The sequence below is a fragment of the Gopherus flavomarginatus genome, chromosome 12, assembly GCF_025201925.1.
Source record: "Gopherus flavomarginatus isolate rGopFla2 chromosome 12, rGopFla2.mat.asm, whole genome shotgun sequence".
NCBI lineage: Eukaryota > Metazoa > Chordata > Testudines > Testudinidae > Gopherus > Gopherus flavomarginatus.
The window spans coordinates 36,419,646-36,432,581 of record NC_066628.1 but is presented as its reverse complement, the minus strand read 5'-3'; the positions used below and the strand labels follow the sequence as shown (position 1 = coordinate 36,432,581).

The 12,936-nt window shown below is 51.3% G+C and overlaps 1 protein-coding gene across 2 annotated transcripts in view; it reads left to right on the top strand.

Annotated features, from left to right (window-relative positions):
• Positions 1-3,379: 3,379 nt before the first annotated feature.
• Positions 3,380-12,936, top strand: part of SPHK1 (sphingosine kinase 1) — a 34,629-nt gene continuing 25,072 nt past the window's right edge. Inside the window, exon 1 of one of the 2 annotated variants that reach the window (XR_007768725.1) lies at positions 3,380-3,950. Coding sequence is in view for 1 of the 2 variants with exons in the window: in XM_050919273.1 (XP_050775230.1) it covers positions 3,512-3,950 (439 nt within the window). In the remaining variant the exon portion in view is untranslated. The remainder of the gene's footprint in view (positions 3,951-12,936) is intronic. The other variant, XM_050919273.1, reaches the window with a different exon arrangement.

Here is a 12,936-nt window from a genome sequence, read left to right as displayed (position 1 = left end):
GTACGTGCACATCATGGAGCCAGTGGAGTTACAAGTGTAGGCGAGATCAGAATCAGGCCAACCGACAATCTTTCGCCTTCTCCTCCAGGTAATAATTAGAGGGAAGGGTGCCTAGGATGACAATTAACATATCAGCTCAGGGCAGGGTAAACCACCATGGGCTCACATTCCTCAGATGTGTTTCCTCTTTCCCAAAACTAGTCCTGATCATATTTCAGTCACTCCCTCCATCTGGTCTCATTCCGCTTACCCTGGGTTAATTTCTCCTGGTCACCTGCACTTGTGCTCTACCTGTCTGGATTGGGGCATAGCCTCTTGCTGCAGGATCCCAGCCCATTGCGCTGTTCTCTGGACCATGCCCTTACGCCTCCTCTTAGGGAGGTTGGCTTCTTTCCAGCTTTTTTTTTTTAATCTGTCAACCACTAGCGCCCCGCCCCAATTGCCAAGGTCTTCTGTGCCAACTCTCTGTCTCTGCTCTCTCCTAAACGTCTCCTGTATTGTTATTAGCAGCACCAGCCGAGCAGACTCCTTCCCTGGAGTGAGTTTCACTGGGGGGAAATCCACAGCTCTCCAGCCTCCGGGTGGTGACACTACTTCCCCAGGAATGTCCTGGTTTTTCAGAGGTCCTGACAGACTGCATTGAAATCAGAGGCACCAATGCAGCATTTTAAGTGTAGACTTGCCCTGAGACTGTGTGACAATGCGGTTCTGGCGGGACCCAACCGAGACTGCCAATTCAGGACCAATTGCTTAAACAGGGCAGTTACAGCCCAAGGCTGGGGTTTCTCCATCTCTAAGGCAAACCACACCAGCCAGACAAAGAGGACTTTGGTTTCACCCCACTGGCTAACCACAAGTCTCACAAGCAATTCCCTTAGACACGCCAGTCTCCCAGTATCACCACCAGTGCCACTCGTCCTGGGAATGAATGGTTATGAAACCAACACCCCAATAAAAGCAAAAAGGTTCTCTTGATCCCAAAGAATCAAGCCCAAGACCCAGGTCAATATACAAATCAGATCTTACCCACAAATCAGGCTGTTGCCAATCCTTTAGAATCTAAAATCTAAAGGTTTATTCATAAAAGGAAAAAGATATAGATGAGAGCTAGAATTGGTTAAATGGAATCAATTACATACAGCAATGGCAAAGTTCTTAGTTCAGGCTTGTAGCAGTGATGGAGTAAACTGCAGGTTCAAAACAAGTCTCTGGAGTACATCCCCCGCTGGGATGGGTCATCAGTCCTTTGTTCAGAGCTTTGGTTTGTACCAAAGTCCCTCCAGAGGTAAGAAGCAGGACTGAAGACCAGATGGAGATGAGGCATCAGCCTTTTATAGGCTTTTTTGAGGTGTAAGAACACTTCTTTGTTCTTACTGTGGAAAATTACAGCAAAATGGGGTTTGGAGTCACATGGGCAAGTCCCTGCATACTTTGCTGAGTTACAAGGCATATCTGCCTTGTCTCAATGGGTCAATTGTGTAGCTGATGATCCTTAATGGGCCATCAAGCAGGTTAGGCAGAGCTAACACCAACTTGTCTGGGATGTTTCCCAGAAGCACAGCACAACTTTGAAATACAGACAGTATAGAGCCAATACTCATAATTTTAACTACAAAATGATACATACATATAGACAGCATAATCATAACCAGCAACCCATAATCTGGTCTTAGACACCTTATGTGACCCCTTTTACATAAGATTTGGTGCCACTACAGGACCTTGGTTGCAATCATGTTCTATATGGTCCCAGATTATATCAATAATGTCACAGACTGGCAACTGTTTTGTGAGCAGTTCTATGCAGATAGCTGCAAAGGAGACACTCACACTGTGTTCTCTCCTAGAGAGACTTTACTGTTGGTCCCCTTAACATCAAATCAAAGCAATAGACCAGGGCTAGGCAACCTATGGCACGTGTACCAAAGGCGGCACGCGAGCTGATTTTCAGTGGCACTCACACTGCGCGGGTCCTGGCCACCGGTCTAGGGGCCTGTGCATTTTAATTTAAACATTTTAAAAACCTTATTTACTTTACATACAACAATAGTTTAGTTATATATTATAGTCTTATAGAAAGAGACCTTCTAAAAATGTTAAAATGTATGGCTGGAACGTGAAACCTTAAATTAGAGTGAATAAATGAAGACTTGGCACACCACTTCTGAAAGGTTGCCGACCCCTGCAATAGACCATAACGTTTATGGTTGCTCTTTGTCTATAGAAAGGTGAGAATCTCATCTTTTTATAGGGCATCAGGGGTGGCTCTAGGTATTCTGCCGTCCCAAGCACTACAGGCAGGCTTCCCTCTGCGGCTTGCCTGCGGGAGGTCCCTGGTCCTGCTGATTTGGCGGCTTGCCTGTGGGAGGTCCCCGGTCCCGTGGATTTGGCGGCACGCCTGCAGGAGGTCCGCCAATGCCACGGGACCAGCAGACCCTCCATAGGCATGCCCCTGAAGGCAACCTGCCTGCCGCCCTTGCGGCGACCGGCAGAGAGCCCCCCTGTGGCTTGCCGCCCCAGGCACGCGCTTGGAGTGCTGGTGCCTGGAGCCGCCCCTGTACAACATCTCCATTACTGGAGGTTTGCAGCCATGGTAGCCCATTTTGTACGATCCTTTGCTAATCTCTTTGTGGATGAATAGTCCTTTTGATCCACTCAGGATACCACATCCTCCATCCAAGGTCTTTTTTTTCTGCCTTGCATACATCTGCCCTTCCAGTGCCCACAAACATGCACCACATGCTGAACCTCTTAAAATGTGCCCTGCACTTTCTCATAGTACTTGACAAAGGCAGATATTACTGAAAGCTTTTGGGAGGCAGGGATTTTTGTCTTTTTGTACAGCCCCTAGCACAATGGGGGTCCCTGATGGGGGCACCTAGTAGGTGCTGCTGCAACACTAATAAATTAATAAACTATATTCTACCCAATTTTATGTTTAGGGAAACTGAGGCACAGAGCAGTGAAGTCACTTGAACAGGGTATCACAGCAAATCTGAAGCAGGAAGGCAGCCCAGCTCTCCTGAAACCTGGCCCTGCACTTTAACCCCCTAGATCACACCTGCTCCACTCGTTTTAAGAGGCAGGCTGGTGACCAGACAACAAATGTAAAAAATCAGGATGGGAGTGGGGGGTAATAGGTGCCGATATAAGAAAAAGTCCCAAATATCCGGACTGTTCCTATAAAATCGGGACATCTGGTCACCCTACTAGTGCAACTTGTCCAAGCAGCTGTTCGGACTCGGTTCCTCGCCTAGTAAATGGGTGATAGTCCCTCCGCGGGGGTGTCTAGCTCTTTATGAATGAAACCGGAGAGGCTGCCGTGCCCTAGAGGCGCCGCCGGGTGTCAGCAGAGAGCAGGGCGCGCGGGCTCCAGAGCCATTCAGCCGGTGTCAGAGCCTCGCTGCAGCCGCAGGGCCAGTCCCTGCGAGTGACAGCAGCGGCGGCGGCGGCTCTGCCCCGCTCTCTGCCCCGCCAGGTGCCGCTGGACCAGCCGCTAAATGAGCCCGCGATGGAGGGCGCGCAGCCGGGCCCCGGGGCAAACTCCCCGCAGATCGACTCCGCCGAAGTTTTGCTCCACGGGGTGTTCGCCCTGCTGGACCCCGCTCCCAAGACGAACTACGCGCTGAGTCTCACCCGCGGCCGGGAGCTGCGCATGCAGCGGGTCGGCTCCGCGCCGGCCGGCCGGAGCGCCGCGCTGAAGCTGGCGGACTGCATCGGCTGCTCTGCCTTCGCCGGCCGGGAGCCGGAGCTGGAGCCGGCCGCCTACTTCTCCGTCTTCTGCTACCCCTTCCGCAAGGGCTGGTGGGACACCGCGCCCGCCAGGCAGCGCCTCGCCAGGACTTTCCGCGTGTGCGTAGCCCAGGAGCCGGGGGACAATCTGAAGCTGGCGGAGACGTGGGCTGGGAAGATCAGGGAGCTGGCTGCGCCCAGCATCCCCCGGCAGGAAGGTAAGTGCCTGGGGAAGGCGAGCAAGGGTGTGTGTGTGTGTGTGTGTGTGTGTGTGTCAAAGTCCCCCCCCCTGCTTTCTAGGGACGTGCGGAGTGTGAGTGATCAATGCTCTCTGCGCGGGTTTCTATGGGGGAAAGGCACCTTCCCCCCCCCCACCGCCCCGGGGTTATCGCTTGTGAGCTTGACTCAGAAGTTGAGCAAAAGAAAATTCACTCGCACGCGGGAGCTTCCCCCGTCCCAGCTCCCCGCCCCCTGCAGGCCCCCGGGCTTTGCCGGCTGCTCCAGCGCCCCTTTGGGAAGTTGGCTTCCCCCCAACTCTCCCCCTTTTCTAGCACGTGGCCCGCTGGGCTTTGCCTGCCCTGCTCTGGGGCTGGCGGTGCAGGGCGCCCGAGCAGCTGGGCCTGCCCGGCCAGGGGCCCCGGCCTGATGAGCGAGCAAAGCCCGAAGTGTGTCGCTTGGCAACTCAGCTCCGCGTCTGCCTGGCAGGTGGCGTGTCTGGGGGCTGAGGGAACAGACAGGTGCAAGCCCCGCCCATTTTCCGGGTTCCCCGGGGGGCGGGGAAGGGCTAGAAAGAGGTGTAACACCCAATGGGTGAGCCTCAGCCTTGTCCTCTCCCAGCCCCAAACCTGTCTGACCGGCCCAGCCAGCGTGCCCAGGAGATGAGAGGGCTGGAGGTGTCAATTTGCCTTGTCCTCTTGTTCCTACTTATGAGGCTTCCATCACTAGCTGCTTTGCATCCAGCTGCAGGAGCATGTTTAAAGCAATGCTGGTTTCCTCTGCAGGAAACTAGAGAGGGAGAAACACCCCCCTCTCCCCCCGCTTCTCTTGCCCCTCCTTGATTCAAAGTTGTGTTGCACCTACTTAGGTACACAGGGGCTGGGGTAAGAGGAAGAGTCTTATCTCAGGGATCCAGGTTTCACATTGTATAGCACAGAGACCGCTGTGCATAGCATGGGCCTGAGGGAGTCTGGGCTAGTTGGAATAGTTTGGATCCACATCCAAACTTTGCAGCCCGGGCTGTGTTCAATATACGTGCTTGGACAATCGCCTCATTCAAGTGTGTCAGATGCTTTGGGAACCACTCGGACAACCAGTGTTCTAGAAATGTAGAGCGAGCAGCAGTGAGCTCTGCTGTCCTGGGACCAAGTCCTCATTTCCACATGACTCAGGGGGCTAACGTAACCCTCATGATCTCAGGACAGTTAAAAGCTCTGTGAGAGCCTCTGGGAAAAGGGCTGCTGCCTGATCTTCCAGCCATGTTCCTGCCCCTCTTGGGCCTGGGAAATGTGGCAGCTCCTCATCCTCATATTGAGTCTTATTGGCTACCCACAGCGAGAGCGTCCAAACCAACTGCACCTCAAACACTCTGTAGAAAGTTGTCACACTTGCAATTGCTAATCTACCCAGGGCAGCGCAATGTTTTCCTAGCAGCTGCAGATTACAGCAACATTCCTTGGGCTAGCACCACCTGTGGCTACCTTCCTCTGCCCTGCAAGGCTATTCTCCAAGCACCTTTGCTTTCCCAGTGGGACACAACATATCTTGATGCCATATTGAGAGGCTGGGGCCCACTGGAAGCCTCCATGTGTCTAAGTTGGCTTGTCTGGTGCACTGAACTACACCCTAGTTGTGACATTGAGGAGCATTGCCTTCAGCTAGGTCTTCTGGGCTTTCACCTATCTTTTGTCCCTTAGGGTCTGGTTTTGTGCAACATCCATCATGTGATGAGGCTGGAAAGGGAGAGGCCAGCACTGGGAAATCAGCTGCCTTTCAGCAGTGTCAGCAAATCCTCTTCCCAGAGGGGGTGTCCTACATAGCCATCCATACACCGCACTTCACAGGGCTCATCCCAGGTCTCTCCCTTCTACAACAGTTCCCTAGGCTCTGTCACGGTCTCATTCGCCTGTGAACTGCGTGCTTGCTGGGAGGGGGAAGGGCACGGTGACTAGCTCAGGGCTATTAATAGAAACGAGCCTCTCAGTTCTAGGTCGCTGGCACAAATCCAGCCCAGATTAGCAGTGACCAAGACGTAAGAAGGCTGTTGAGTGGCCCAGGTGAAACCAGATTCGTGGTCTCAGGCCAATTCCTAATGGGCAATTGTCCACCTCCCAACACAATCGCTGCAGCTGGCTGCCTGGCTGGCTTTCTTGGCCGAGGGGCCAAGGAGCATGGCTGAGGGGCAGAGGCAGTGAGGGAAAAGCCAGGCTGTTGCCATTAGTGCTGTAAGGAGAGGGGCCTTGGCTTTCCAGGGCTGCTAATTCAGCACCTTCTATCAGCACTTAAAGAAGTGGGGGCACGAGGTGGCGTTGCAGCTGGTTAACACAGAAACCTTCTCCAGAGAGGGAGTTTGGAAGCCAACACAGAGCAGGTTCCTTCTGCTCTCGGGGCTTTTCCCCCAGGGTCCAGGAATAACCTTTGATTTATATATCAGAGGGGTAGCCCTGTTAGTCTGGATCTGTAAAAGCAGCCAAGAGTCCTGTGGCACTTTATAGACTAACAGACGTTTTGGAGCAGACCTTAAGGTGGCCATCCTGCAGCAAAAAAACTTCAGGACCAGACTTCAAAGAGAAACTGCTGAGCTTCAGTTCATCTGCAAATTTGACACCATCAGCTCAGGATTAAACAAAGACTGTGAATGGCTTGCCAACTACAAAACCAGTTTCTCCTCCCTTGGTTTTCACACCTCAACTGCTGGAACAGGGCCTCATCCTCCCTGATTGAACTAACCTCGTTATCTCTAGCTTGCTTGCATATAGATACCTACCCCTGAAAATTTCCACTACATGCATCCGACGAAGTGGGTATTCACCCACGAAAGCTCATGCTCCAAAACGTCTGTTAGTCTATAAGGTGCCACAGGACTCTTTGCTGCTTTGATGTATATGTTCGTAGTTCAAAGATAAGGGACGAAACCAACCTGAGTTCTTTAACATCTGAGCCTCTAGATGGTTCCAGAAAACTAAATTTAGTGGGAGACTGAGGCTGACATGATGAGTGATTAAAATTAAAGACTTTATTTAAATTAAAATAAAGCAAACAAGCATCACAGTGTCCCCACACACTGGCTTGATACTCCCACTCTGAGATGAACAGTGCACCCAGGGGTGATCAGTCCCTGGTTGGAAAGTGAGTACAGCCCTTTCTCTAAGGGTACTGTGATGGTGGACAGGCCTGCCTACCTCAAATGAGTGTGCTGCCCTTTGCATAATCAATTCTAATCGTGCTCCCCCTGAGTTAACATTAAATCCACCTTTTACCATATCTGTATTTCCGCTGCCATCATTAAATATTGCTACTCCCTCATTGGCTATTTAACACTGAGCACTGTCTTAATTAACATCTGCATAAATGCCAGACCAGTAACTATCAATACAGATAGCGTTTTCCAAAACATGTTTACAACGGGCCCTGGGGTTACGGACGAACTTATCTGTAACTGGCCTCTGAATTGTCTCCTTTCACTCCAATTTTACCAGATTTTTGGGCCTACTTACATTTCAACCCAGTTCTGTAGAACGTAAGTGAGCATTATCTCTACGGGCTACGCTGGCTGAACTTTGTACAACAGAAATCACATAGAAATCAGGCCGTGATCCAGAAAGGTGCCAGGCTGCCTCCCACGCTCCACTTAAAATCGAACGAGTTGGGGGGTGCTCAGCAGCATGCAGGATCGGGCCATTTAACCTATTCCGGGTTAAATGGCCCGCTTGTTGGTGCCAGAGCTGTCCCTGATGAAAGGGCTAGCTTGGTGTCACTGCTCATCGGCGAGCCCACCCATCTAAGGGTGCAACGTGGGACAGAGCCACGCTGAAAGACCCTGCAGAAGCTGACGGAGCAGGAGGAATCCCTGAAATCCATTCCTGCATCTGTTTAAAGACCACGTCCCCGTTCTTCGTTTCATGACTCAGTATTTCTGAGCACTGCCCCTCCCCCGACTCCATGGGGGCCAGAAGGAAAGACTGGCTGGTGTGTATAAGACGTGCCTCTTGCACTCTAGTTAGAAGGCCCTGGCTTTGCCTCCCCTCCTGCGTGGGCGGTGATGCTACCACTGCCTTGGCCTTTGTGACAGACTGCCCGAGGGGAAGCGTGTGCGAGAGGAGACGGTGAAAGGGAGCGACAGACAGAGAGGGATGGCAGCTGACACTGTGCCTAGAACACTTGGCTGTAATTCAGTTCATGAAGTGACAGACTGGGGGATAGAGAAGGTTTCTGGCATTGACCTTTCTGCTGTGAAAGCGAGAGAATCCAAACGTAGTCACTGCTTCGGAGCTGGTGATAGGGATGGGATCCTTTTGTTTCCATCTCTCTGAAGTGTCTCCCAAAGTGGGGATTGAATAGATGAGGCCTGGTTTATTCTGGCTCTGGTTGTCCCCAGAGATGTATGTTGCATCCCTTGTACACGTGTAGGGTTTGTCTTTCCTTGCACACGACCTGTGTTTAATGGATAGAAGTAATGTGGTAGAGTAACTGTTGCTCTGTAAGCTGTAACTTGGCATTTGCTGCCATGAAGGGGCTTTAATTCTTTTTCCCAGCAAATTTCTTTTCACCCCAATGGCCTGGGCCCTCTTGCAGTCAGATGCCAGCGTTAAACACATAAGCACTTGTAGCCAGGGATTCTCAAGGAGGGTCATCTGCTCTGGATCTGTCTGCTCCCAAATGTGGGGATTTTCAGTGCATGTTGAGAGACATGTATTTAATCAAGCATCTCCCTCCTGAGCGGGCATGCTGTTGGGTGGAATCTGTGTGGGAGTGCCCGGAGACGGCTAGCATCATGTTGATTGTTAGGAGCGGCAGGTAACATATTTCTAGGTTTTGTTTTCAGTTTGCTATGATGATCAGATGGCAACGTGATGGGTGCTGGATCCATTTAAATCCAAATCCCAGGAATAGAAAAGGCCACATTGTCTTCAGTGAAGTTACATCAGGGCTGAATTTGGCTAGATCTGTGTAAATCTGACTGTCTGATCAGAGATTCAATTATATGCACCAGTTCATTTGTTTACATATCCAGACACAATGATCAAACTTTGAAATTATCATTAGTGTGTTGAACCACTGGGCCAAATGTGAGTTGACTGTCTCTTTAGATTTGTATTTCCAAAAGCATCTTTTCCAAAACCTAAGGCTAAAAGCAAATATTTTCATAGCTCTGAAAACAGATGCATAAAATTCCAGTGGAAACGTTTGTTAAAGCAGTTCTCCTGCTGTTTATTGTCCAAACATTGCAGCATTAAGAACCAGATTTCATTGGCTTATACAGCCCAAAGTAAACTGAGTAGAAGTTTTAAAAATTCCCCCCTTCTTTATAATAAGAGGTGTGATTAGTAGCCTAAGGGGGAAAGGTGTTTAATGTGTGATTTAAAAAAAACAGTGAATATTTTTGAGGACATTTTAAAATTAGAACACATTTTAAAACAATTCCTTCGGTAACACCTTATTCTTAGAGACAAGGTTTTCAAAAAGGTAATTTACCTCTTGCTATGTGTGCTGTTTATTTACTTTGCATCTTTCACCGACTTGGACAAAGAAACCAGATAGGCCGATTTCACTTACTGTGGATGATTCTGTTCCAGCAACGCCTAGGGAACCCAAACAGGGCTGAAGGCCCCATTGTACTAACAAGTAACATGATCCTGCCCATTTGTGGTTCCTGTGTACCAGTGTGATGCTGTTTGGCTTGCGTGAAGATCATTGCAGGAGCAGGGGCTCAGTGTCAAACGCTGAAGGGAAAGTGTGGAAAAGGGCTAAGAAATCAATGGATTTTTAAATTATTTGACGAGAGCCTCTAGGAGTTGCAAACCTTGCCGCTTTGAGAGCAACCATCTACAAATGACTAATGGAGCCCCATGCGACACCATGTTGTCATTCACAGACGCACACATGTATATCTGGACATTTGCACCTTGGAGAGCTGGGAGAGATAAGGATAGTGGTGCACAACTCCCGAGCAGTGCGCGATTTTTGCACTGATCAGTATTGGGGTATGACTGGACAGACTGTCAGGGGAGCCCATGAGGTTCTCTCAGGAGGAGGTTACCTCCCACACCCATGATGGAAGCCAGCACTTCATTCTCAGCACAGGGTGAACTTCATCCCCACAGAGAAAAACCAGCACTGAGGGCTGCAGAAAGGGCAAGGGTGCACTTTATTGTTAAAGAAAACAGGCCATTAAAAAAACCTCTCTCCAAGTACAAAAGTCCTCTGACAAAACAGCTTTCGATAGTCACACCGAATGTTCCCTGGGAGTGCCATCACCCTGCACTGCCTCGTGGAGCCAACTCCACCCTGCCAACCTGGAGGCGTTCGCATTGAGACCCGCCGGCCCAACGCCAGCGTCTGAAACCACTCGCGAGATGCAGCGATGTTGCATCGAGACATCCTCGCGGTGCAGTGCCTTGGTGCAAGGTGATGGTATTTCACTAGTCCTGCCTTTGACTGGAGGTATTCGTGAACCGCTCACAAGCTCAGCTTTCGGGTCAGGAGCTGGCTTGGTGTTTGTTTATAGTGCCCAGCTGCTCCGCTCCCAGACCAGAGTCGCTTTCTGCACACAAACACGCACAGCCAAACAGGGTCCCTGCCCCAATCCGCTTACTGTAAAAATGCCGGTGAGCTGCAGTGAGTGGCAGCTCTTCAGGAGCTTTCCAGGCCCCCTGCTACTATCGCAGAGTGCCAGGAGGCTGAATGCTCCCAAATTTCCAGTGGGGGTGGGGAGGCGGCGCTCTCTATTCTAGCGCATTCCCACCGTAGCCCTGTCTACATATGCAAGGGAGCTGGGCTCAAAACCGCACCCAAGCTCAGTTCATCAGACACAGCTCCCTCTGAATCCCCTTCCATCAGGATTTGGCCCAGTCTGCCCCCTGCTAGATCAATGCCTGAGCTGCATTTTAACACGTTTCTTAAATACAGGTGCCAAGGTTTTGAAAAGTGGCCAGCGACCTTGGGTGCCCAATTGAACACCTGATTGGGGCCAGATTTTCAGACAATGCCGAGTGCTCACCCACCTGCTCTGAAAGCCAATCCCCCCTTAAAACATCTCTAGTTGGGCACCTAGGAAATGAAGCCCCCCCCAAATCACTAGTCACGCCTGGAAACTCTGGCCAGGATCGACAGCCGACTCAGCGAGGCATTTAAGCATGTGGCTTTGGGGATGACTCACGTGCTCAGCCGTGTGCTGAAATCCCTTGCTCAGTCAGGGCCCCAGAAAGTCTCCGCCTTTGCCCTGGCACTGCTCCAGTTGCCACTGGCAGTAGACTGTAAGGACTTTGGGCATGGCCTGTCTTTTTGTTCTGTGTTCGTACAGCGCCTAGCGTAATGTGGTCCTAGGAGCGCTCATAATACAAAGTTGTATCAGACTCCCTGCCAGCATTATAACCACTGTGCCATGTGACCCTGTTCAGCTGGGGGGGAGCAGCAGTGCAACCCCCAGCTGACTCGTACCTGCCTGCTGCGGAAGGCTACACTCTCTCACTTGGCAGAAAGTTCCAGGGATCAGGAGCACCTGGAAGGAAAGTCCAGCCCAGGGTGCTGGGAGGAACAGTCTGAGCAGGGCTAGAGGAGGGGGTGATGAAAGCACCAGAGGCTGATCTACGTGACTGCTCCCAGGGCAAGAGGATACTTTCAGAGAGTTCAGTGTAGTCACGGCCTCTGGGCACATCTACACTATGGAGACTACAGCAGCGCAGCTCGGTCACTGTGGCTAAGCTGGCACAAGCCCATAGCATAGATGCAGCCTTCAGAGAAGGGAGGTTTTTTTCCCCGTCCCCGTAGGACCCTCTATCTGAGCGATGGTCGCTACGCTGATGGAAGCAGTCTCCTGGAGAAAGCTTCCAAACACCACTCACCTGCCTGCTTGGTTCTTATTGCGCTGGGGGAAGTGGAGTCATGTGAAAGGACCTGCTGGATCCACCCTTTCCCATCTTAAGTACAATGACACCAAAGTCATCTTCTCCCCCACGTCACCCCTTCCTCCCAGTGCCCAGCATTCATTCTTTCCTTCCTCCTCCTCCTCAGCCTGTGGGCTCTCTGCTAGGAGGGAGAAGATGGCCTCCCCCAACAGGCCGGGACAGCTCAGCTGCTGCCTGGGCTCTGCTTCATTGGTGCTTCCAGGCCCACTCTGACTACAAGGCCTGGTCCCTAAAGTTCCTAGCGTCCTGCTTGAATCAGCCACTGCTGTGCCTGGCAGTGTATTCATTCAAGAATCCCAGGAAGTATTATAATTATAATTAGCACTTTGTTTCCCAGCTGTTTAAAACAAACTCCTAGAAATGCCACTGGCCGGCAGGTAGGTGCAGGGACCTGCTTAGCACTCAGCTTCTGGTGGGAGGCTATGGGAAGGAAGAGCATGGCAGCCGGAGCCGCATCTGAGTGATTTGCCTTCTGCCTCTGGAGGATGGTGGGGGCATCAGAAAGTATTTGATCTTATTCTCTAGCACAGGCTCCCCCAGCACGTGGCGCCATCAGATGGCATTTGCTGGCTTGGGGCGTGGGAGCTGCTGGAGGCCAAAAACCCACAAGAGAGAAAACGTTTCACACGCACCCAAGAATCGTTCCGTCGGTTTCAGCGAGCTGCTGGCTGATGACGCTTCCTAAGCATGCTGTTCCTTATGAAAAAGTGTCTGGAGTTTAATTGGGGCTGGGTGGCGCAGGGACTTGGTAACAGGATATGGGGACAGTCACCTCTAGGTTACTGGCTTGGGCCTGATCTACCTGTAAAACTTAGGTTGACATAGTTAGAGCACTCAGGGGATGTGAAAAATCCACACCCAGAGTGCCATAACTATGCGGATCCCATCCCCCATCTGGATGTGGCAAGCTCAATGGAAGAATCCTTCTGTTGATCTAGTGACTGTCGCGTGGGGAGGTGGTGTTCCTACAGCTATGGAAGAATCTTTCCACTGCTGTAGGCTGCAGCTACACAGTGGAGCAATGGTGGCAGAGCGACAGTGCCATACCTATTCCACTACTCCCTGTAGTGTAGACATGGCC